Source organism: Misgurnus anguillicaudatus, chromosome 15 (assembly GCF_027580225.2).
Source record: "Misgurnus anguillicaudatus chromosome 15, ASM2758022v2, whole genome shotgun sequence".
NCBI lineage: Eukaryota > Metazoa > Chordata > Actinopteri > Cypriniformes > Cobitidae > Misgurnus > Misgurnus anguillicaudatus.
In genome coordinates this window covers 19,516,367-19,542,837 of record NC_073351.2, presented here as the reverse complement: position 1 = coordinate 19,542,837, position 26,471 = coordinate 19,516,367, and the positions used below count along the sequence as shown (strand labels likewise).

The 26,471-nt window shown below is 37.0% G+C and overlaps 1 protein-coding gene across 4 annotated transcripts in view; it reads right to left on the bottom strand.

Annotated features, from left to right (window-relative positions):
- The window catches only part of frmd5a (FERM domain containing 5a), a 101,131-nt gene that overhangs the window by 22,766 nt on the left and 51,894 nt on the right, over positions 1-26,471 (bottom strand). For 3 of the 4 annotated variants that reach the window (XM_073853570.1, XM_073853571.1, XM_073853572.1), the window contains exons 2-6: positions 11,078-11,182; positions 8,883-8,925; positions 7,191-7,269; positions 2,573-2,670; positions 1,783-1,906 (exon numbers count right to left, since the gene is read on the bottom strand). In XM_073853570.1, coding sequence (XP_073709671.1) covers positions 1,783-1,906; positions 2,573-2,670; positions 7,191-7,269; positions 8,883-8,925; positions 11,078-11,182 — 449 coding nt within the window. The remainder of the gene's footprint in view (positions 1-1,782; positions 1,907-2,572; positions 2,671-7,190; positions 7,270-8,882; positions 8,926-11,077; positions 11,183-26,471) is intronic. The other variant, XM_073853573.1, reaches the window with a different exon arrangement.

The following is a 26,471-nucleotide window of genomic DNA, read 5'->3' as shown; positions in this document are numbered from 1 at the left end:
CTTTGAATTGCAACTGCGAAACAAGCTGCTGTACGGGTTCGGCAGACAGTGGAGATGGAGAAAATGCTTGTGGAAATGTGGAAACAACACAACTACCTGAATAACACGTCGGTGAAAACCATAGACTGTAAAAAAAGATGGACGAAGTGTCCGTGACGTCACCCATAGGTTTCTAAAGAACGTTTTTGAAGCTTATAGGATAATTCCGGTATTTAACACTTTGAGTCTCATTTCTGGTTTGTTTTGGATGAACTACAGTGATGGACACTGAAATTTTGACGATGGGTCGTGTCTTGACTTTGTGAATTATTTAGAAGCGTCTCTTGACTGCTTCAGAATGGAAGTCAAGGGCCATGCACAAACATGTCATTAAAACAACACTTAACGTTTATTTTTAAAACTGTGCTACTCATCAAGTGGTTTGTGGTGTTCGTTGATGCTTAAAAACAAAAATATAATGTATGATTTCAATCCGTATTATTTGATATAGTGGAACAATTTTTTCAGATACCTCACAACCGCGTATATACTTCCGCTCTATATTTGAGTCTGAAGCGTTAGCACACTCCCGACCACTTGATGGCGACAATCACTTTGCCGTACAAGGACGCTGAACGGAACTCGGTGTCTAGCGTATAGACAGTCATAATCGAGCTCAACTTCAAACCTAAGGCTGGTCACTGAACCATCAAATATGGGAAAAATTTCTTCTGAGAGAAACGAGCGAAAAAACTACAACCACATGTAAACAGACCCTTTTCCGTTTCCCGGCGGCGGAGTGATATATTAGCGAGCAATGAGTCTTCCAAGAGAAGTCAATGGAATTTTGCATAATGCCAAATAAAACACGACAGAAACTGTATTTCGCTACACTACTTGTTTTTAAACATCAACGAACACCACAAACCACTCGGTGAGTAGCACAGTTTTGAAAATGAACGTTAAGTGTTGTTTTAATGACATGTTTGTGCATGACCCTTGACTTCCATTCTGGAGCAGTCGGGAGACGCTTCTAGACGAGTCAAGGACTCAGGACACGACCAATTGTCGAGATTTCGGTGTCCATCACTGTAGTTCATCCAAGGCAGACCAGAGATGAGACTGTAAGTGTTAAATACCGGAATTATCCTTTAAACTAGGCGGTGTCTGCCGTCGCCATCTTGGCCGCGCGTCACAGTGCATCACTCGTGGATATCCGAAAATGGGTAAAGAGGTGAGACGTGGGTGAAGCTGAGGTGGCTGGTTGCTGAAACCATGCCCACCTAGCTCGACTCTAGTGACAGCAGTGGCTGTTCAACCGTTACTCAAGTGGCCACGCCCTTAATTATGCAGAACAGATGAGTTACAAAAAAATTCACTCCTCACAGTTGTCATGAAGGGTAAAATTAGCTATAAAACACTTTTTGTATCAGGCTGTAAACATACTATTTTCTACTGTAAAGTTGGCTATTTTAACATGGAGGTCTATGGGAATTTACTCCCTTTTGGAGCCAGTCTCTAGCGGTCAGTCGATAAATTGCAGTTTAAATCACTTCCGTATTGGCTTCATCAGATAGATTGGAAGGTTGCCCCTCGGTGAAAACATCATAATCGTTGCTGAGGAGAGCTGAGGAGAAATAATTATCCCGGTAGTGTACTAACTAGTGATATAAACATCAAAAATACCCATGAGGTGACGTGAACCATTTGCTCTGACACAATAACCTTAATAATACCCTGTAGTGTGTGATGCGGCATGATTTTCATGATTCTCAAGACACACATAAAGAAGAGTCCACGTACATTAACTCAGTTTTGTGAATCTCAGCAATCCTTCTCTCCAGCTTCTCGGAGTGCTTTGGGAAGAACTGGAACTTGGAGCTGTAACCTTCTGGATGCTTTCCTGGGTCATAGTCTCCAATCTCAGCTATGAAGCAATTAGAAATCATCATCATGCAACCATACAAAGTCTCCAATCTTAACAAAATAGCAGATATATTAATATTAATCATCTCACCCTCATGTTGAGTTAAAAAGGTGGTTTTAATCATGTATGGCTATGCTAAGATGTTTAAATGCACCTTTCTGAGATGAAGCAATGAGGCAGGGTCCTAATTGGTAGTGTTGTCGCTGTGGATCTTATAGACATGGATGTACAGAATGTGTATTATGCATTATGCCATTTGCTTCTGTTTTTGCTTGTGGTACCCACAGGGCTATTTTACTTTTCTTAGTGTAGTGATATGATGAAACTTGATTTCAAAAGTGTCCACATGAAAATTTCCCTGATTAACCTGTCAAAAACATTACAGTGTATTTTAGCCTGCATTTTCCCTTCATCTGGACACTGCTTTGTGACACAAGCAGTAACTAATTTAGCTAAATAATCGGTTGCTTAATTAAATTGAATTAAAACGGTTTAATATACAGTTCATTATGTGGTATACACTACAGTATGTGATAGTATACATACTGTATGTATGATCTGCTTGTACATACGTCACAGAAACAAACACATTTGCAATAGGTAGCCATGGCTTTGATCTTAACCAGGTGTGTGGAGATCCAGAGTGCACCTGGCCTTCTGCTTTACCTTGTAAGATGTACGCCGCCAACATGGCTGCATCAGATGTTTTACAGAGGAGACGACCGTGGTACAGATCTCTCTTGATCTGCAGGAAGACAAGATACCTGCAACCAGAACATAAAGCAAAAAAGCCTTATTTACTATGTCCTATTACTTATTAAGTGATTCATATATGAATTTACTCACATGATTGCTGACATTTAAAAAGATCTACACCATCAACAATCTCACATTTATTCAAAAATCATAAATCTGGTCCCTGAGCAATGTGTCTCATCTGGTACTCATCTAGTTGGTTCCTCTCACCTTCAGCGCAACAGATGTCTCAGGTGTAAAGAATGACACGCTTGTCTTTTTAACTTTTCAAAGTAGGCCAGCTCAGCTACAGCTAATAGCGTTTCACTTAAGAGGTCATAAAAGCTAAAAATGCAATTATGTTCCATGAATTCTCTGGGTGACAGTACCAAAATGGCTATATTTGGAGCCACCAGTCAATTTCTGGCCTAGATATCAGTTTCCTTGTACTTGCCATTTATGGAAACACATTATATATATATATATATATATATATATATATATATATATATATATATATATATATATATATATATATATATATATATATATATATCAGTGCAGGAGCAGCTAATGGAAACATTGAGTTTAAATTAGGGCTGTCAAAAGATTAATCGTGATTAATCGCATTCAAAATAAAAGTTTGTGATTGCATAATATATTTGAGTGTGTATTGTGTGCAATGTTTATGTATAAATAAACACACACATACATTTAACAAATTTTAAAAACATGTTTTTTATGTGTGTATATACAGTATATATATATATATATATATATATATATATATATATATATATATATATATATATATATATATATATATATATATATATAAGCAATAAGGTACGAGAGGCTGTGCTGTATCTTGAATAAGTAACGGCTGAAGGCCTTCAGCCGTTACTTATTCACGATACAGCACTTGCCTCAAGTACCTTTTTGCTTTTATAAAACGATTACCACACAATATTAAAGTAAAAAATAATAATATTGCAACTTTCATGAAGTTAAATCAATAAAAAGCATTCCTTCCGCTAGAAAAAATAGTCCCTGACCATGAACAAGAATGTGTTCGAATCACTGATCTATATAAATGATTGGATTGCGCGTAGAACACTTAACGTAACAGCGCAGAGTTCGTGCCGCCATCTTGGTATACCCAACCGGCAGACCGCGTCATTGACTTCCATTCAAAATCATGTTTTAAATTCACCCGCTTTACAGCGTATCAGTCACGCAAGATTATTTTTAGGATATGTGTACGTAAATTAACTGTTAATTCTGGTGTTATTTGCAATGTTTATGCTTTAATCGGGCAGGAAAATGGATTTATAAAAAACCGTTAAGGTGAGTGTGTCTGCTGGGTTCTGTTAATGACACGGGTATAAATAAAGTTTTTTTGACATTCAGCTACACGGTCAGCGTTATTTCTCTAAATAAGTTTAGGTAACTTGTAAGTTTAAATAACATAAAACCAGCAAATTATTGCATGCAAATACGGTACAAAGTATGATTATTAATTTAGATTTCAGAATGAGCACATTTGTCATTAATACTAAATATGCTGCGGTCTGTCTGCTGATCTGATACTGTAATGAAGATGAATGTATAGACCATTTCAAAAGATGTAAACAACACTGGTCCAGAAGCACTTCCTGTTTCCGTTTTTTAACACTAGATAAACGTTGGAATAAAATAAACCAACAGACCATATAAACCTGAATTAACTGAAGTTAAACAAACAGCTTAAAGATAATAATATATGTGAAATAAAATATAACTGTCACAAACTGTAACAGGAAGTGTTTCTGGACCAGTGTTGTTTACATCATTTGAACTGGTCTATAATAACTGATTAAAATCTAAAATGTACAACTTTCAGTAAATAACTATGTTCATGCTTAGGACGTTTGTGTTGTAATAATGTACAGGGATACTTCAGATATAAAAACGAAGACTAGTAAAGTGATGTTTTATCATTAAAATCTGATCGCGTCCATTGATTTAATAGATTGTTTGGGTATACCAACATGGCGGTGCGGTGGCTTCACAGTTGTGACGTGGGCGCAGTGATGAACAGAACCGTTGGGTGAAGCGGTCATAGCCGTGTTTTATCGTGAATTAAAGCACCCCTATTGACCAATCAGAATCTAGGATTGGAACTAACCGTTATATATATATATAAGAGTTTGGTTCCAAAACACAATAAACGCCATTTTTGAAAAAAATGAGTTACTGCCAGAATCAGTATTATATCAGGTCAGTATTAAAAAGTAAATTCTTAATTTTACGCAAAATCCTTTGCGCAAAATCTTTTCTCCCTTTTTTCCCAAAATGCAATAAACGCCACTCCCCCTTTTCCACAGAACGCAATAAATCCACTCCACTGATTACAGCGCACCATTCACGCAATGTAAACAAACAATGGTGGCGCGTTGAGTACACGGAATCCTAGTTTTTCTCATCTACTTTGTACTTCGTGATCAACAAATAAACAAAAACAAAATAATACTTTAATAGCAATGTTACACCTGTGATGGTTTTCTGTGATGGGAAAGAAACGTAAGCCATCAATATCTAATAATTTACGCAAGAGGCACTCGGGAGACGGGTGCTTGTTTGCCCGAGCCGACAGCATCAAGTTTATGTCATGATAACACATTGACCCCAGGGGATCTTATGAAAAACTTTCCATAATTTTACCAAAAGTCAACGAAAATCGAGCCGGACCAAAACATTTTACAGCTGATCGCTGTGAAAAACGTTATGCGACGACGTCAAGTATAACCGCACTAATGACAGTGTTCTTACTATGACAAAGTAAGTGTTTTGATTAATGACATTAATGTTTATATATTATTAATTAGTGTGTACAACTAGTCAACTAAATGAATATAACATGGCAAAGAGGAATGCACATTTATATAGGCTATTGATTCAATAGATTTATAGCATTTTGAATAAAAACTTGTCATGGATTTATTGCATTTTGTGGAAAAAATAATCAGTTTTTATAATAAATCTTTGAAAATCAAGTTATGGATTTGAATTTTTTAAGTTTTTATAACCTAAAGATGCTATGTGGAAGTTTGTAACAGAAAACAATGGTTTTCATCTTGTCACTTTCTTGGTATAGAAAACACGTTTTTACCAAAATTTGTCAAAATGGATTTTAAAAGAAAATCTTTTAAAATCGTACAGCAATAAATGAGATGAGAGGCATATTCCGTATCTGCTCAATGATGTTCACTTCTTTCTAATAATTCCTTTACTTACAGTAACATCTTCCTGTAAATCCCTCATTAGTCTTCCTTTCTGCCAATTCTCTCTCTCTCTCTCTCTCTCTCTCTCTCTCACTCTCTCTTCTGTGTTCATACTTGTTTCTCTCCCCCCCTTCTCCTCTCCTTATAATCTCACTCCTCTCACCATTATTTATTACTTTGTGTTGCCCACAAGCGTTTCATTTCTCAGTACAGTAAACACACATCAATCTACAGCTGAAAAACCAGACTTGCAAACCACTCGTGCATCATGCTCAAACACAACAAACACATGCACACGACATCACTGAAGTTGGCCCTTCATCAGGTTATTAAAGCCGATCATATTATAAGGGCATTTAAGATCGGTTTTCAAAACCCAGAGATTGCGAGTTTCTGGGTGACCTCGTTGCAGTCTGCATCAAAGCGGATGAAAGAAAAGCACTACTTTGCCAGCCAAGACTTTGGTAGCTAGGGGCTAATCATCTATCATTTACAGGAATCTGTTAGAAGTCATTGACCATATATCTTCCCTCAGCACAAAAGCATAGAGAGGGATGTTTTTTTTTAATCGTACACCAAAAGAACAGGAGAGAATGGATAAGGCACTTGCATATATTTAAAGTGATCCTTTTAACTTTGGTGAGCTAACTCGGGAAGACTTGCATGCACGTAACTTCGAAGTGCTGGAAAATCAAACAAACAGCGTACTGCTTTCAGTGCTGCATACTCATGTAAGAGCACTCAGTTTGTTTAATTATAAAGACGCAGTCTAGTGGACATTTTATTGCCTTTGGGGAGAAAGTCTGTTGTTGTTTAAAGCACAAGATTTTTACAATAATGGTGAACTGCTTTATTTATGTCAGATTTTGGTCTATGTAAGCAGTGCAGTTTCTCAAAGAGCCAACAGCAAGTGCAAACTTGGCTATTTATCAAATGCTGCTAATGACCTGTTGCCACTTTGTTTACAACACTTTATCAAGTGTAAGGTTTACTCAGACAATTTTTCAATACTTATGTGTTGTGTGGCAATGTTTTATATATCAATGGCAGTTCATAGTGACTGATATATTAGACTCAACATAGGGCAAAATTCCTTCTCCTGTACTGTATGTCCTATAAAATAACATTTGAAATATAAGTTATGCTATGATATGGGGTTTGAATGACATGAGGGTGAAGAAATAATGACAGAGTTTCTCTTTTGCACATTAAATATTTCTGAGCCAGCGCCGTTTTATCAAGATGTTATGATGTGACTAAAGTCCCTTCACAGTGTCAGTTCATACCTGGTGATCTCCTCTTTAAGAGCAGCAGGGTCTGGTGGATAAAACTTCACCCGTAGACACATTGTGAATGGAGGCTGTGCTGTGAGATGAGATCAACATTTAACTTTTAAAGCAAGATATTTACTACACTGTATGTCAAATACAACTTTACAATTCACTTTACTGTATTTGTCAGACACTTTCAAGTTTGTGTTCCCTGGGAATCGTCCCTGCATGGGAAACGCATGGCATTAGCAGTTCAAAAAGTCATCGGTTCGATTCGCAGGGAACACACATATTGATGAATATGCCAAATGCAGAAATGATCGAACCCGTGACATTTGCGCTATGAGCTATAGGAACCCTATGGGCTCTATCTTACACCTGGCGCAATGCAGCGCAATGCGCGACGCAAGTGTTTTTTGCTAGTTTACACTTTGCCAATTTTAATTTTCACGTTTAGCGCCGCATTGTTTAAATAGCAAATGCATTTGCGCCCCCTTTGGCGACCATGGGCATTCTGGTCTGAAAACGAGGTGTGTTCAGGTGCATTGTTGGCGCGTTGCTATTTTGAGGCAACTAACATAGACTACTCCATTGACCAACAAAAACCTGGTCTAAAGTTTAAAATCAATGGCGCAATATGTTTTTTTTGTTATTTAAAGAGCGCATTAGTAATATGCGCCTATAAACGGGACGACAACGCAGGGTTGCTTATCACACACATGACTGCGCAGCAGCACAAAAACTTTTTTAATATGAAAGATTAAAGCATTGAATGTAAAAGATTATTATTAAGTCTCTTGGACATAAATGAGGACTAATTATGAGACGTTAGAAGGCGCAAAGAGCTGCTTCACCTGTAGCCTGGTAAGTAAATAAATGCTTTGCTTTAAACAAATGCATCTATTTTTAAATGTTTTTAAATGCTACCTAACGGATTTATTGTATATGATGACTCTGTACCTGTGGATATTGTGAGATGAGAAACATTAAGTATGCTTAAAAAAAAAACGTGTGACGCTGTCCAAGTGCTGAAACGTGCGGAGAGCCATTTGTAAATTATTTATCTCCTGTTTGTAACAAATAAAGTATTTTAGAGTGCAAACCTTTTTTTACATACTTGTAAAATATTTTTTGATGATATTGGATAGCCATACATTTAAAGCAATTAAAAGCCTGCTTTTTACTTCCATGACTGAAAGAAAACGGTTTTAAAGGTTTTAATGAAAAAATTACAATTTCAATACAAATGAAAAACAACACAATTATTTAACATTAATCTTAAACTGATGATCTTCTTCCTCCGCTTAGTTTTTCAGTTTACAAAGTCTGTCATCTAAATAGGGATTAGACATAGCGCCAGCGCAACAGGCTTTTAAAGGGGATGAGAGCTGAGACTCTCATTGGTTTATTGCACGTTACGCCCCAAAATACTCCCATTAATCATTAAAAAAATAGCACCAACCCTTTTCGACCGTGTGCTCGGCGCACAAACCATTTTTCCTGTCGATAAATTAGCAAAAGTGGCATCAGACACGGCCATTTAGACGTTGCGCTGTGCGCTTTAGACAATGCGCTTAGATCGTTAAAATAGAGCCCTATGTTTATATCAAATGATGATTCTGCTTCACAACAGTTCTCATAGTGATGATGTATGTAATTACTCCATTATGGCAATCAGCATACTATAAAATAAGATCTGATACTTACATTTCATTTGCTTAGCAATTGATTTGGTGAACTCCAGCCAGTGCTAAAACAAGAAGTGAGATATTTTCAGTGCTAAGACCACATTCATACACACAAGCACATTCACATTGACTAAGCACATGTACACACACATATTACATCTATTTTTCATCTAACACATAATTAAACCGAAGCAGGTGGCTAGTGTGGGTAGATACAGAGATTTCAATATCTGTGTGAGATGGGGGAAGGATGGATGTATTAATCATTTCATACAGTATCTCAGGAGCTAAACGCTAGCATCATCAGCGGCACAGCAAGATTTTATCACCTCTTTTGTGTGTGATCACAGATCAGACAAATAAGCCAAGCTAAACAATTGAATTTGTGAAAGATAAATATTTGGTCATGATGCTAATGTCTGGAGAACTCTTAAATTGGATTCAGTTTCACACTGTATTGATCTGAAAGTTTTTGGTCAATATTTCCCTATCCACCCTAATCCGTGGTATATTTTGCCAACTAAGAATAATCTGAAGGGAATTGTGGGCTGGTTTGTCCCAGGATGTCGTCAACACAGGCTAGCATCTTTAGATGCCCTCATTATTATTTATGTCACTCAACGCGAGAGGCTCCCAAAGGAGGTCAATGAAAAAGACAGACATGACGTAAGTCAGAAGTATGTGTGTAAAAGCCTCTGTTCTGTCAGCTTAGCAGTTAACTGACATAGACCAGCACAGATGTACAATTCTAGAAAGAATCTGTATTTTCCAGTATTTAAAAGGGATACATGTTTAAAGTCCCACTGTGGTAAAAATCAAGTTTTTATTGTTGTTTAAAGGTCTATGTGGTGTTTTTATCATGCTTTTGGACAAACCATGAGCAAATTTTGTAATAATTATTGTGGACGTATCGACTGCGGTATGGCCAAGCTTGTCAGTGAACTACGTACGCTTTGTGTAGTAAATGCCGCTCCATCTGAAAGCATGTGATGGTGATTTACTACTAATCAAGGAACATGCTTTACTGACAAGATGCGCATTACTATGCGCATTTGAGTTTTTCATAGACATCTCATTCCCACTGTTTAAAATCACCCTGATTTGCTACGTCACACACACACACACATAACCCATCACATTTGAACTCACAAGTGCTGAACTCACGTGCAATGTGTAATAGTCTAACCTGCTAACATCAGCACTAAAAACAGTGAGTGCTGCAAACACGCAGATCACCTCTGCATTGTGAAACTTGGCCATTTTGTGTCTGAAACAACGGAAATTAGCATCTATTTATGCGTACGAATGAATGGAGGCGGGGGCTAATTTGCATATTCAATTATATGGTCCAAGCTGTGTGGTTGAGTAGAGGTTGGGGGCTAATTTGCATATTTATAGATCCATGTAAACTAAATGAGGGAATTAAATTCACGCAGTTTTAAAGCATGCATGTAAAAATACTTTCACAGGAAAACTTTTACATAGGCTACTGTGTGCTATTATGATGATCAAAGATTAGATTTAAGTGATAAAATTATCGGCCACATATGGTGAGTCTTAAAAAAACATTTCATTTTTGGGTGACCTATTTCTATAAACAAAGACAGTGACCATTTATAACCATATTTTGTGACCTGCTATCAACCAAAAAATACAATAAATGTCCCATTAAACAGTAGGGTACAATTCACAAATATTGCATGCATAGTGGTGATATTGCAATCTTTACATTTATTTTCCTGATTTATAATTTCCTCACAGTATAGAGCAATTGTAACAATAAGTAGCTGAATTACAATGACAATATTTTATTTTTCTTAAAAAAAAGATCCACGTAAGCACAACGTTTGGCTCCCATTTTACTGGTTCACAGCATGTCACAGCCAAGGTCAAACATCTCTGCCCTTACATGATTTACTCATATGATTTACAGAGCTGTCCTTCTAGAAGGTTCATTTCATTTTTCAAACCCTCTGTCTTTCTTTTTGACAATCTGTGATTACTTCAGATTGACCCTGGCCATCTAGTACAAGTACAGCCCACCTACAACATGTGTGAATTCTTTATACCTGTATATTAAGCATAACAATCAATGCACTTTAAGAAATGAAAGTCAGTGTGCTTACAGATGTGGGATATATTTTCCTAATAAAAACAGCTGTGGATATACAATAAAGATGATGAATTGGTGTTCTTGGATGGTTTGACACTCACCCGTTGCTTATCTGGATCCACGTATCTAATGCCAAAATAGTCCTTCTCCAGCAGGTTTAGATGGTGGCATATAAGGTCAAACAGATACTGGCCTTTGGCATCCCTCTGAAAGAAATAATAAAAAAATTAATATAGGTGAAGATTTTTTTATCTCAAAGGAATCATGCATGTTAAGATGAGAGGAATCAGGAAACAGAATCTCAATGTGACAGATCAGAAATCATATTAGCATCACCCATGACCTGGAGTATATACTTTATGGTTGATTTAAATGGGACGTATCATGAAAATCTGACTTTTTCCATGTTTAAATGCTATAATTGGGTACCCAGTGCTTCTATACAACCTAGAAAATGTGAATAAGATCAACCCAGTAACTTAGTTTTGTTAAACCATTCTCTGCAAGCATGTAAAAAATAGGTCATTGAAATTTGGCTCCTGTTGTGATGTCAGAAGGGGATAATACCACCCCTTAATCTGCACTATCCAACCACGGCACTGCCATTAAGTGCAGAGATCAGCTCATTTGCATGTTAAAGAACACACCATAATGGCACGTTTTTGCTCACACCTACAAAGTGGCAATTTAAACATGCTATAATAAATTATCTATATGAAATTTTGAGCTAAAACTTGACCTACGTACTCTGCGGACACCAAAGATTTATTTGACATCTTAAACAGTCTTGTGATGTCCCCTTTAACATGTATTTGCCAAGACCAAGCTGCAGGTACAAGCTTACTAATCCAAACTGTTCTTCAACAGTTTAATACACTTCTTTGTAATAAGAAAAAAATGACTGAGAAGAAGAAATGAGATTCTATAAACCTGCAAAAGTCACTTTTCTCTCTCAGCCCACCTCTTTTATCACATTCATTTGCATTTATAATCCATTTCCCTCCACAAAAAGAGAAACAATATCATCACAATTCTTTAAGTTTGTATTTTTGTTTCAGAGATTTTAAGTCTTTCAACCGTCTCACGCTTTAATAATAAAGCTTAAGCACACATATTACATACGGAAGCTTGACTAAATGTATATTTTGTTCAATAAATCAAAAAGAAAGGTGAACCTTTTCTTTCTCTGTAACTTCTGCACCAGTCAGGAGGATGCATACTGTACATCTCAATCAGTCATACTATACTTCTCATTCATAAAAGTGTTCACTTAATGAGGTCATCCAGCAGACAGACAACACATGCTGCCAAATTGAGCTTTCCAGGCCATTACGTGCAGAAAAGTCACAAAGGTCAAGCACAAAATCCAACAGTTTCATCTGTCTAAATTAAAAAATCCCTCCATTTGAACTAACAGTAATAATGGTGTTTCTTTGTGGGAATTTTCTTTTTATTTTGGATTCTGGTATGTTCGTCTCGTCATATTATGTTCATTTGAATAGTATGTGTTTTTTATTTAAAATATTGCGAATGTTATACCCATTTTTTTTACAATGGGGTACTGCAGTAAGGTTAATCCATCCATCCATCCATCCATCCATCTATATATATATATATATATTATATATATATATATATATATATATATATATATATATATATATATACAGTATATATCAACCTCATTGGGGGCTGAAACGGTAACTTTATGTAAAGGAGGCATAAGTTGGGGCCCCATTAAATGGATTCGCCTTGGGCCCCCAAATCACTAAATTCTCCCCTGCTCTCACACACATTTACACATAGACCTACTAGAATGAAAAACACTCAGAGAGACTGATATTGTATTCTGTACTTATAAAAACCAATCATCTCAAGTTCTCTGCATAACAATCAAGAATATCATTCAGCGTCAAAACTTTTAGCAGTCTAATTTGGGTTGCCAAGCAGATGGAGGGCAGTGGACCATGAGCGCATGCGTCTGGCTGATGCCAAACAGAACATTCTGTGGGCGTTTAGAGACGGCTGATAGTTGTACTGTATAACACACAACCTTCACACGGGTGACTTTGCCAGTAAAGCTGCCAAAGGGGCTGAAACAAAAGAAATAGGTTGCCCCTATTTGCGAGAAGGTCAGGTCACCGTAAGACCTTTTAAAGAAACGTTTATAGACCAGAAAAGTTGCAACCTACACCATTTGCTTCTATATATGTCAGGCTATGGTCAGCCTATCTCTGCCATTACAGCAGCTATATAGGTGGTCATGACAGAAGACTCTGGGGTTGAGTCTGAGGCAAAATGTGGGCTGTAATATTCACACAGCTCAGGGGGAAATGCTTGTCAGTAGTCAGACAAAGGCCCAGGGGATTATGGGAGAGCACGAACCCCTGTCACTTCCAAGCAGGTTCCAAACCGAAGGCTGTAATTTATGATGACATGCTTGCTTACTAGAGCAGGGCTAAAACAGGCAAAAACACAAACTAGCACACCACATCACTTCACTCAGTCCTGTAACATACTATAGTTTTTAAACTGAATGTGCGGAGTATACACATTAGTCATTCTCCATGCTTTTGATAGATTTATGCTTCACTTTTACTTATAGCATCTCTGGAGTAAGATACCAAAGCTACATAAAAACGATTTTCAAATAATGACACTTTCCCCCACATGCATTTAACAGAGGATACACAGAGACATCTATTCAAGCGCATCTTTATACACAGTGGAGATGGAGGTACACATCTATTCATCATTTAACTGAGACTGCTGGACAATGCTCATTTTTTACAAGGGTGAACAGCCACTTAGCCAGAGATAACAGAAAAGTAAAATCATTAATCTTATATAATGAGAAGACTGTATTGAACAGTACGCTTTAGTTGATATTACAGCATGTAGCAAGTATTCACCATGGAACAGTTTGGAAATATCATGTGTATTCGTTTAATATCTTTAAGTTTAACTAATGAATAATATTAATATATAATTTCAAAATATGTGTTCGGCCCGACAAGTGAACCTATGTGCATATGTGCCTATGTTTGTAAAATAAGTGCCTGCGGCAGACGCGTATAAAAAAAGTTGCTCGCGTTTGAAAGATATTCATTCAATCTCATGCATAATCAGAGTTTACTGTTAAGGGAGTGTCTTGCGTGTATTTTGTGAACGTGGGCGTCTCTTTTATCATAAACAGTTTTGACGCGTGTGCAGCACGTGATGCACATGGTTCACATGACGCAACAAACACATATTTTGAAAACGCGAGCAACACACATGACACTTATTTTGAATTTGCGCCCTTCGGAAGAGCAGTCACGAGCTGTCACTGTTAAGCATATTCAATTATAGTTAAAACAACTACTGTAAACTATACTAAATAAAAGTTACACATTGATTAATGTTTTTACAACATAAAAAAGTAAATGTGGGTCACTAGCAGTCTAGCAAGATATATATCACTGCATTTCAGTTTGTCTATTTCTTTTCATTGGTCAGCAGGCCAGATTAATCTTTTAAATAGTTTCTGTGCTTCTGCAAAAGTACTAATAGAAAATCTGTATATATGTGCCTGTAAATTCTAGAAAAAGCCATGGCTCTGGTCCAAAGGATTTTTGTTATTTGGAGTCCCATTAGTTTACGAGCTGTTTTGGAAGCAAATAATAACAGTGTTTAATGTATAAGACTTAAAGAGCCCCTATTTCATTGCTAAAAATCAAGGTTATTTTGTGTATTTGGTATAATACAATGTGTTCACATGGTTTATGACTAAAAACACATTATTTTCCACATACTGTACATTTTTGTAGCTCTAGATTTCACTCTCTTCCTGAAACGCACGGATTTGAAAAGCTCTGTGTCTCTGATTGGCCAGCTAAATTGTACATTGTGATTGGTTTGAATACCTCTGACGTCAGCTGGAAATATGACACTCCTTACCATGTTTAAAAGATTCGGTCACAATGCAATGCTAACAGGAGTAAACTTACAGGCTGCGAGTCAGAAGCGGGGGGAATTATGATAATGTCGGTCTTGTCTACATCACCAATCCCAGGAAGTAAACTGTTGCCTACCATCTGTGTGTTTGTTGTAGTCTTAGAAAAGAGATTTACGTTGGAGACGATAACTCGTGTCATCGTTTACTTTGGGGTTTGTACCTTTTGTACTAATACACACTTACACACCAAAGGACATTTACAGTTTTTATGAATTGCTAAAACACTAAACCCCAATCTCTGAACCAAATTCATAGTGGCCTAAACCCATTTGTCAAATCATGCACTCTTTTCGCAAAACACTAAACACAAACTTCTCACTAAAACACACATTTCACGCTGCAATGAACTTGTTTTATAAATGCTAAACACAGGCAGGCAAAAGTTGAACACAACTACAACACCGTTATCATCGAGTGAACACAACAACTCAAAATTCTACACACTTTTATCTAATGGTATTTTTACTAATTGTGTGGATTGGAAACAGTCTGAGACGCAGATGAAGAGTATGATGAAGAACAGGACACCAGAGACGATGCAATTGACAAAATTTGCAGTTGAATTGCTGACTTTTTACAGAATACAAGTGCTGCTTACAGTAATATTGAAAACGTACTATTACTTGCAGTACTTACAGTAAAGTATTTACTATATTCACTGAACTAAACTTGTGACTACAGCAATACAGATCTTTAACAGCATTTGTCAAGTGTGTTGCCATGCACAACAAACATGCACTTCTCCGCAAGCAGATCTCCTGGATGCTGTGTTTTCCATTTTTTAAGGTAGTGTCTAATGGATGCTTGTAGTGTTTTATATTATAGACTTATGTGTGTATGATTTGAAAGCATAGTTTGATTTTGAATACAAGTGAAATGGTTTTGAAGGAATTGCTTGATTTTGCTAGAAGAGTCAGGGGTTCTGTGAATTTTGTTTAAAATTGGGATTTGTGTTTATGGTTTTGAGAAAATGAGTGATGGTTTCAAAAAATGTGTTTTAGCAATTCAGAAAAACTGTAAAAACGTGAATCGGACAATAGGTGCCCTTTAAGAACAATGTCTAGTCTCACAGCCTTGAGCAAAACTTTAGAAGATACATGAACGAAAAAAGAAAAAAAAGACAGACAGACTGACAGAAAAGACAAACAGACAGAAAGAAAGAAAAACAAACAGTTAGAAAGATAGAAAGAAAGAAAAACAGACAGACAGACAGACAGACAAAAAGAAAGAAAGAAAGAAAGAAAAACAGACAGACCGAAAAAAGAAAAACAGATGGACAGAAAGAAAGAAAGAAAAACAGACAGAAAGAAAGAAAGAAGGAAAACAGACAGACAGACAGACAGACAGACGGAAAGAAAGAAAGAAAGAAAGAAAGAAAGAAAGAAAGAAAGAAAGAAAGAAAGAAAAAAAAACAGACAGTTAGACAGACAAAATGAAGAAAGAAAGAAAAACAGACAGACAGAAAGAAAGAAAAAACTGACAGACAGACAGACAGACAGAAACAAAGAAAGAAAGAAAACAGACAGATATACAGAAAAAATTAAGAAAGAAGGAAAAACAGACAGACAGAAAGAAAGAAAAAACTGACAGATAGACAGAAAGAAAAACAGACAGACAGACAGACAGTATATCTGCTTAGGTAGTTACCTAATAAAAATGTACAGTGCATGAAAAAGGATTATCTGTAGTTCAGCAAATATATCAACCAGCCAGCATGTATTGATCTTAAGCTCTCTAGGGTACTATACCAGCATGATACATGCTAATTTAAGCTCATACAGGCACAGTAACTAAGGCCCAAAATGTACTTAAGTGCACAAATGCAGAGAAAACAGTCCGCATGCATGTGTGTTATCTACATTGGCCCCAAAAGTATCTAAAACTAATAAAATTAAGGTAACTCACAAGGAGTGTACTGGTTTTACTAATAAATCGATAAGGAAACACTGCTGCATTTCAGAAGAGGCAGGTAAAAGGGCAAGAGTACCTCATATCAGAATATTTAAGCAATATCGCTCGAGTAGGAGTGTGATATAGCTCTATATCATCACGGCTGTGATTAGGCCAGAGGCACGAGGCCGCAGGCCGAGTGCCGGAGGCAATCACAGCCGTGATGATATAGAGCTATATCACACGACTCCGAGAGCGATATTGCTTTTATACAACAGTTCGACGGCACACGTTTGAAAAACGAAAACTAGAAAACAACAACGGAGTTATTTTAAAAGCCTCTTTGTTTGAGAACTACTTCTTCCGCCACGGATTTGAGGGCGGCCAGAATGACAGGTAACACTTTCGGCTGCTTTGAAGCTCATAACAACTCAATGGACGGAAAAGCCGTTACTTTATATTACCGTTTCTTGGTCACAAAGTGTAGTTTTAAGATTAGTTCAGTCGAGAATGTATATGTATTATATTTAAATCTGCAGTCGATTAGTAAAGATAGCGCCTGTTTGAACGTTTGCTTAGTGAGATTCGGTACGAATGAGAACCAAAGCATGAGCGGACGTCAGTGTTCACTCCCCCGCTGACCACCGCCCTCTCTGGGCTACATCTCTGAAGAGATACCCTGGCTCTCATGTTGGCCTTGTTTGTTTATGATCGTCAAAATGATATCAAATCAGCAGTATTTGGTGTCGTGATCAAACTATTACTTGTTTTTTAATTCATATTTAGTGTCTTTTGTGTTGTTATTGTTTTGGCGCGAGGTAAAAGTTAATAAAACTATACTTGTATAACGCTACTATTGCTTTCTCATTTATTCTTAACGTGATACGAGCACTCGATTATTATTATTAAACTTTGTTCTTGTCAGTACTATATAAAACGGGTTTTTATAAGTGTCAGAGAGATGTTTTTGCATGCTGCTTATAAATAACGTTATACCAGTGGCGATATCTCATAACATGTTTTAATGGTCACGTCACGATAAAGTAAATGATCAATGTCCACATTTAAAAGCTGCGGTGCTTACCTGCAGTTCCACGGTGTTTTCGCGTTCTGATGAGATATAGCTCCAGAAAAAAACGAGTGTTTATATTCCTCTTTCCAAGTGTTAATCTTCCACACGATGTGACAAGACATTTCTCCCATTAACTTTAACGTAACATCCAATAATAACTTCCGATTGGGGATTCACAGACTGATTTATGAGCTAGTAAACTAATGAGATACACGGAGAGTGATTCAAAACAGCGCGTCTGTGTTTTTCCATTCAGAGATGAGCCTGCTTAGGACCTCCATTCACTAGGTGGCGGAATAATACGAAAGGTGAAGCGGTTACAGTGCCGATATTAGCACAATATCGCATAGCTCTTAGCCAATCAGATTCGAGAACCAGAAAGAACTGTTGTATAATGTATGACATATGTCATAGCATCAATGCAAACCTGTAGATCTTTGTAAAAAGATGAACCATTTTTTTAAAGATGATATATCTTAAGCCCAGGATACACTGCACAATTATTATTTGTCTCAGACAAAAGATTGCCATCGTGAAACAACCGTCGTGATTTCTGTGATCGTGGCTCTTCATCGATGGTCCTATGTTGTACGTTGAGAGAGATTGAAAGAAGGTCATATTCCCAGTTTTGCATCCAAAGTTAGCCTACTGTACCCCAAAAGCAACAACATTTCAATGTGTTGTATACCCATAAAGGTACAAAAACAAACCTTTGAGGGTACTACCCCGGTGAGTGAAAAGGTACAATTCTGCTTTTTGACAGAGCAAAAAGCAGTTAATTCCAAATCTCCAGAGCTGATGTTGTTGCTCTTACACAGTAATAGTTTGTGATAAGGAATGCACCTCCTTCATTAGTGCTGAGAAAAGCACAAAGTGACTTGAGTGGCAAAGCCAAAGCTCTGGTGAGATCTCAAGCTTCTGTTCAGCAACACTCCAGTTCCTCAAATGCATTGATCACAGCTCTGTAATAGACCGCCAGAAAGCCATCTGTTCACATCCGAGTGTCCACACAGCACCGCACCATCAGAAAAAACAGACTCCATGCAAATGAAGTTACACAAACATTAGAAATGTAGAGTCCAATACACTAACTTTGATTTGTCACTGCTCTATAAGGCTTACAACTGGGACTGGTTTAAACTCTTGATTCTGATGGTAGCTGAATGTAATGTCAAAAGCTGGTAACTATTCAAGATGTGCTAAACAGCATTGACAGAGGACTCTCATTTCACAAAGTGCTACAACTCCTTAAAGCAGAGAAGACTGTGTCATGGTGCAAAAGCATAACACAGCAGGTAAGACTAAGCGTACTCAAGCTAGGCCAGTAAAACACACGGGATGAGAGAAGAAAGGAAGGGAAAATGGACAAATCTAGAAATGCAAGAAAGTAAGATTTAGATATACAGCACCAATAACAAGACAGGTGGATCCAGGGCCAGAACTGAAATATCAGAGATATTAAATAAAGGTCAAGGTCAAGGTTTATTTATATAGCATCTTTACACAACACGAACGTTGACCAAAGTGCTTCACAAGCAAAACAAGCAATTAAAATAAGGTAAAAACAGAACAAATCGCAGTCATGTATACATCATAACACCACAGCTTATAGCATTTAAAAATTACCTACAATATAGAAGAGTTTATTTGTTTGACAAACTTCAAATCAGAGTCAAAAATGACCCCTAGATTTTTAACATATGAGTGATGTTTTGACTGAAGGGGACTCAAAGTTTTACTGTGATTTTCAATCTGTAACTTAAAGCCAAACAAGAAAACCTCTGTCTTGTTTTCATTTAAATGAAGAAAATTTTCATCCATCCATCCTTTTATGTCCTTTAAACATGCTAACAGGGAACAAACAGAATCACCACCCAAGTCTAGTGGTAAATAGAGCTGAGTATCATCTGCATAGATGTGATTAGAGATCTTATAACGTTCATAGAGTAGATGCAGTGGAAGCATATTAAGTGAAAATAAAACTGGACCCAGAATCGAACCCTGAGGCACCCCACAAGTAATTGGTGCTGAGGATGATGAAAATTCTCCAATTTGTACAGATATGGTCCTATTTGGACTCAGTCTAAGGCCGCACCACAGATACCAACCTCATAGTGTAATCTTTTTAACAAAATATGATGGTCCACCATATCAAAGGCTGCACTTAAGTCCAAAAGTACAAGTACTGCACAATTTCCAGAGTTGACTGATAACAAAATATCATTTTGTCACTCTTAATAGAGCAGACTTAACTGTAATAAACCCTTAACTGTTATATCACAAGCTTTAAACAGTGATTAACTAGACACCTGTTTGGTGTATTTCGATGCAATGTGATATTAGATGATATTTGTGACATTGAAAGGTGAACTCTGTATGGCTTTATTGATGCACCTGATACATATAATACTGTAATGTATGGCATCAATTCTAAAACAATGAATGTCTCCAAACCTGTTAAAGTATATTACAAGCCAGACACATGTTGCATTCTTGTCACCAGATATTTCTTTAAAACAGATGCCGCATATTTGTCTTCATTCAAGACAAATTTCAGCAAACAAGTCCAGTGAAATGGAATTAAGGCCTATGAAAGCCTGTTTTCCATGACTCTGTAAATCATTTATGGGGTAGATTGTGGACCGCCATTATAGCTCTGACACACAGTATGGTACAACTCCTCTTAAGCCTGACGGCACAGGGAGCAAGTCTCAAGGGCCAGATAACTCTCAGCTTTTTTATGGCTGAATTCACTAGTGGTAAGTGATCTCCCCAATGGCTGGGAAACACAATGGCAGGGGTACGGTAGAGCAGCACAGTGGTATTTTACACCCTTATGTCACCAAACAGAACTAAAATGTGCTCAAAAACATCATGTTTTTTGAGCACATTTTAGTACTGTTTGGTGATGCTAGCATTACAGAAATTACATACTGTAGCTTTAAGGACAATTACCCCCGAGCTTTGTCAGCAATCGCAGTCAGTCTGCATTCCCCATAACATCATTTTAAGTGATAACATACAACAAAGTCTAAGTGACACCCAGCACCACCCCTTAGCAAAGTGCTAAGGGTTAAATAAGGGTTTTTATTTGTTCATTAACATCGAGTAAAGCCCAGAAGGTGAGGAGAAATGTTGAGGTGAAGAGACTTCACAGTGCACACAGAAATCAGACCACCCTGCCCACTCGCTTAAAAAAATACTGCCATCGCCAACACACACTGACCTTCATTAGACATTTATAATGATGTGGTGCTACTTATGTATTTATGGTTGACTTCTTTTTAGGTACCTCAGTTTTAAAGCCTCTCCATTTGATTTCTCTCATACAGTAGTAAACCTCATATTGTGCACTCACTGCAGGAATGATCTTAGGGTTAAATGCCTTGCTCAAGGGCACAATGTTAATGGCTGGTGGGTTGACCCTGGTAATCATTCAGTCACAAGCCCAAATCTTTATCCACCGTGCATCACCCCACTAAATATACTACATATTTTATTTAAAGGTTACAAACCAGCTTGAGTTTCTTTCTTGCGTTGAACACAAAAGCAGAAAATTCCTCAAGAGTGTTCATGCAGAAAGTAAATGAGGATGTTTCAGTGGGTGTTATAAAGCCTTGGGAAGGTTATGATGTGTGGGAAGAGTGCACCTTATTGTACGCACATTTGCAAAGATACGGAGGATCAGACAGACAAATACAGACAGACAAACAAACAGACACAAAAAGTATCAGAATTGCATTCATACATGAGAATAAACTATATAATACATAATGGTCGTCCGAGTACACAGCATGATTAAATACTGCATGATTATAAGTGATGCAGCAACAGCTAGGCATGTATTGCTTTTATATTTCTACATCTTATATTTTATGTCTTTCTTACCCAAGGCATAAGAATGAATATGAGATTCTTGTGAAATATTGCAATTCATCATGGCTGGGTCTGCATGGCAGGAAAAGGGTATTAAAATAGCCATAGCTGCTCAATTGCTCTTAATTATGCAGAAGGAAGAGTGAGTCTCCTGCTTGGGCCACAGCAGGCAACAGAGACTGGTGACATGACTTGCCATCCATCACACAGCGACAGCTTCCATTATGAGTGCCCACGCTTACTGGATTGATCTAACACATACACACACACACACACACAGCCAGAGGCTAACACAAGTCTATAGAGCATGCAAAAAAACAACAGTTGAGAGTTTATGATAAAACTACAATAAAGACGATTTCTCTGTATGTACGGCCCCATCGGACCCCTCCCTCCACACCGATGCTCATGTAACTCACAGTGCGTACAGCCATAATACAGTTTGTATAAGCGTTAGTGAATACAAGACATTCTCAGCTGGTATGTGGAAAAGCAACCTGTGCATAAGCCACCTTTCCTCTTTTATTAAACAGACTAACACCAAAGCGATACAGTAATACCAACGTGATCTCATAAAACACGTGTGTATTTTAACGTAAAGTGTAGTTGTACCACAGGTACATTGATTTGTACCGGTTAAGTTTTTTATACACAATTGTGTAATATTGACATACACTGGCAGGAATAATATGTTAATTATTTACATAATAACAAGTTCCTACTCATACATTTTAAAGGGACAAATATGCTTATTTTCCAGCTCACCTAGATTTAAACATTTGATTCTTACAGTTTTGGAATCCATTCAGCTGATCTCTGGGTCTGGCGGTAGCACTTTTAGCATAGCTTAGCACAATCCATTGACTCTGATTAGACCATTAGCATCGCGCGTTTAAAAATAACCAAAGAGTTTCAATATTTTTTCCTATTTAAAACTTGACTCTTATGTAGTTACATCGTGTACTAAGACTGACAGAAAACTAAAAGTTGTGATTTTCTAGGCAGATATGGCTAGGAACTATACTCTCATTCAGGTGTAATAATCAGTGACTTTGCTGATGTAACATGGCTGCAGCAGGCGCAGTGACACCACCCACTGCCCGAAAATAGTCCCCTTGGTTACTTTTAATAGCAGGGGACTGGGTAGGTTTAGTATCCCTAAACTGTATTAGCTGCTTAAAATATCTTTTAAATGTTATATTGTTACTAGAATTTTTTTTGTAAATTGTTTTTGTCTAAAATGGGTTTGGGTTTAGGATTAGGTTTGTGGTATGGTGGTAACATTATCGATAAAATGGTTAAAGGGAAATTATACAGCAATCAATAGTATAAACCATTTGTAAATGTTTTACATTTTGTAGCTGTAAAAACGTAATAATGCTATGATTAAATGTTGCAAATAAATCTATATTGTACGCTTCTATTTAAACATACAAAAAAGTAAACTATTAACAGTGAGACCAGGCTGGTAATACACACGGTTCTATCTCAAGTCCATCATGCTTGGCTGAAGCTGTTCATCAAAATGCACAGAAAATGAGATTGTGTCATCACTTCTAGCCTCTGGCTTTGCCCTCAGTTCATAAGGAGACCACATTAAGACTTTGTTAAGTAACTCTGAATGACGGTTTCATTTACCCCCCTTACAAATGTAGCTCTGCATGCAAACAAAAACATGCAGTCTTTGTATCTTTTCTATGTAGTTGATTTTATGTCCATCACATTCATATTCTATCACACTGTCTTACATATACATCATATTGAAAAAGCAGTGAAGTCTGATCAAAGCTGTGAGAGATTTTAAATGACAGTGATTCCAACACCACTTTGTTCTACATTTTAAAAATGAAAAATCATGATGTTGTCTCTGCAGCAAGAAAATAAATCCATAGATGCCAGAATGCAGAAAATTACTCCTTGATCTTCCTTATAAATCTGCCGTCATGCAAATAAGAAGGCAATAAGATGCAAAGATGATCAATGTTTAAAGCCAAATGTCAGTCAAACCTCATTAGTAGTGCTTGGTAAACTTTCATAATATAATTTCTCATACTTCAGCACAGGGCTTTGAATTAGCACATAACTTATCCTGTACTGTTTGTATGGATACAGTTTTATTGCATACTGTAATCTACAATTACAAAATAATGAAACAGGTGAAATCATTCCATAATCCTGAGCCATATCCAGGGATCAGAATATCATAGACTTTGCTTAATACATAACTTAAGCTTCTATGTAACCTCTTAGTAACTACTTAAAATACCTTAGCAACCATCTATTGCAGTACCATATCAACCAAGAACAACAGAGAAATGTGGTGCTTAGTTTTACATCAGTCACATTTTCTTTAAAAAAGAACATTTTAAGATGTGGTTATGTTAGCCTGTGGTAATCACTACTCCGACTGAACTGTCAGATTGAATTGACTCCGCCAACTCAATTGCTTAGTGTGCAGGCTCTATTATCTTTTCCTCTTACGTTTTTTCACTCCATATTAAAACACAATAAAGACTGAATACATTTAAGCTACATCTGAGAAAATACAATCTCATAGCTACAATAAAACCTGGCTGCTGTAATAAAGAAAATAACATTTTCAATGAAGTGACCACTTATGAATAATTCTTAAAGGATTAGTCAATTTTCTTTAAAAAAAAAATCCAGATATTTTACTCACCACCATGTCATTCAAAATGTTAATGTCTTTCTTGGTTCAGTCGAGAAGAAATTATGTTTTTGAGGAAAACGTTCCAGGATTTTTCTAATTTTAATGGATTTTAATGGACCCCAATACTTAATGCAGTTTAAAATTGCAGTTTCAAAGGACTCTAAACAATCTCAAATGAGGCATAAGGGTCTTATCTAGCGAAACGATTGTCATTTTTGGCAATTAAAGTATGCAATTTTAACCCACAACTTCTCGTCTTCCTCTGGTCTTGCGACGCGTTAGCGCGACCTCACGTAATACATCATCACGTCAAGAGGTCACGGATGGTGTATCGAAACTACGCCCCAGTGTTTACAAGTGTGGAGAAAAAGGACCGTTACGACGTTGCTGTATGTTGAATGTTACTAATTAATGTCTTTGTGTCAGTTTATTGTTTAAAATGGTCCACAAATGTGTGTTTCATTTATGTAACACGTGGCCTTTCGACATCACTACACAATCACGTGAGGTCGCGCCGACGCGCCACACAGCCGGAGGAAGAAGAGAAGCCGCGGTCCAAAAGTGCATATTTTTTATTTTTCTTTCCAAAAATGACAATCATTTCACTAGATAAGACCCTTATGCCTCATTTGGGATCATTTAGTCCTTTGAAGCTGTATTGAAACTGCAATATTAAACAGCACTGTTAAGTATTGGGGTCCATTAAAGTCCATTAAAATTAGAAAAATCCTGGTACGTTTTCCTCAAAAAACATAATTTCTTCTTGACTGAAGAAAGAAAGACATCAACATTTTGGATGACATGGTGGTGAGTAAATTATCCAGATGTTTTTTTTTTAAGAAATTTTTTTTTAAGACAAAAACCTTGATTCCTCTATATATGCAAAAAAAAATGACCTTCAACATTTGTGGTGATTTGAGTACTTTTTTTCTCTTTGAGTGAAAACTATTCGCTACTATAAGTCTGAAATCGCATCTATTTTTGTGTTTTATTGAAATGGCCTTTGGTTGCCTTTCAGCATCACCATTTGCAACATGTTTGAATAAGTGTCACCAAAATAGATTTTTTTGAACAAACTGAGTAAGGAATTGTAATGTGCAAAAGCCAGTATGACTGTACAGATAAACACAGCAATGCGGTCTAAGTGCACAATACATGACAGAGGGGAAGAGCGCAGGAGAAAGAGGCTGGATGTGAGCATGCACTCACACGAGAAGGTTATCATGTTATCTGCTCCTCGTGAGTGGCAATTATGCAAATACAAGCTGGGATGAAACAAGGACAATCAGGCACAGTGGATGTCTGCATATATTACAAATCAATGAGGCCACAGTCAAGGGGGCAGAAAAGAGAAAGGGTCTCTCCAGTGAAGGGGCGCAACTGCATACTTTTAAATTCATTTTAACCCAACGGTTTTTAACAAACAAACAGGGGCGGTTTCCCAGGATTAGATTAAGCCAGGACTATTAGGCCTTAGTTATATTAGGATATTTAAGTATTTTTTTTATAAACATACCTTACAAAAACATTGCTGGTGCAACTATGGCACTGATATATTTTAAGATATGTCTGTGCAAGCTGTTTTGAGTTAAGACACCTTACAGGATTAGTCAATTTTTTGGACTTTAATGGACCCCAATACTAAACAGTTTTAATGCAGTTTAAAATTGCAGTTTCGAAGGACTCTAAACGATCCCAAACGAGGCATAAGGGTCTTATCTAGCAAAACTATTGTCATTTTAGGCAATAGAAATAAAAAAAACACAACTTCTTGTCTTCCTCCGGTCCTGTGACGTGCTAGCGCGACCTCACGTAATACGTCATCACGTCAAAAGGATCACGGATGACGTATGCGAAACCATGCCACAGTGTTTACAAGTGTGGAAAAAGAAGACTGTTTCGATGTTGTTGTATGTGGAATGAAACTAATTTATGTCTTTGTGTCAGTTATTGTTTAAAATGGTCCGCAAATGTGTGTTTCATATATGT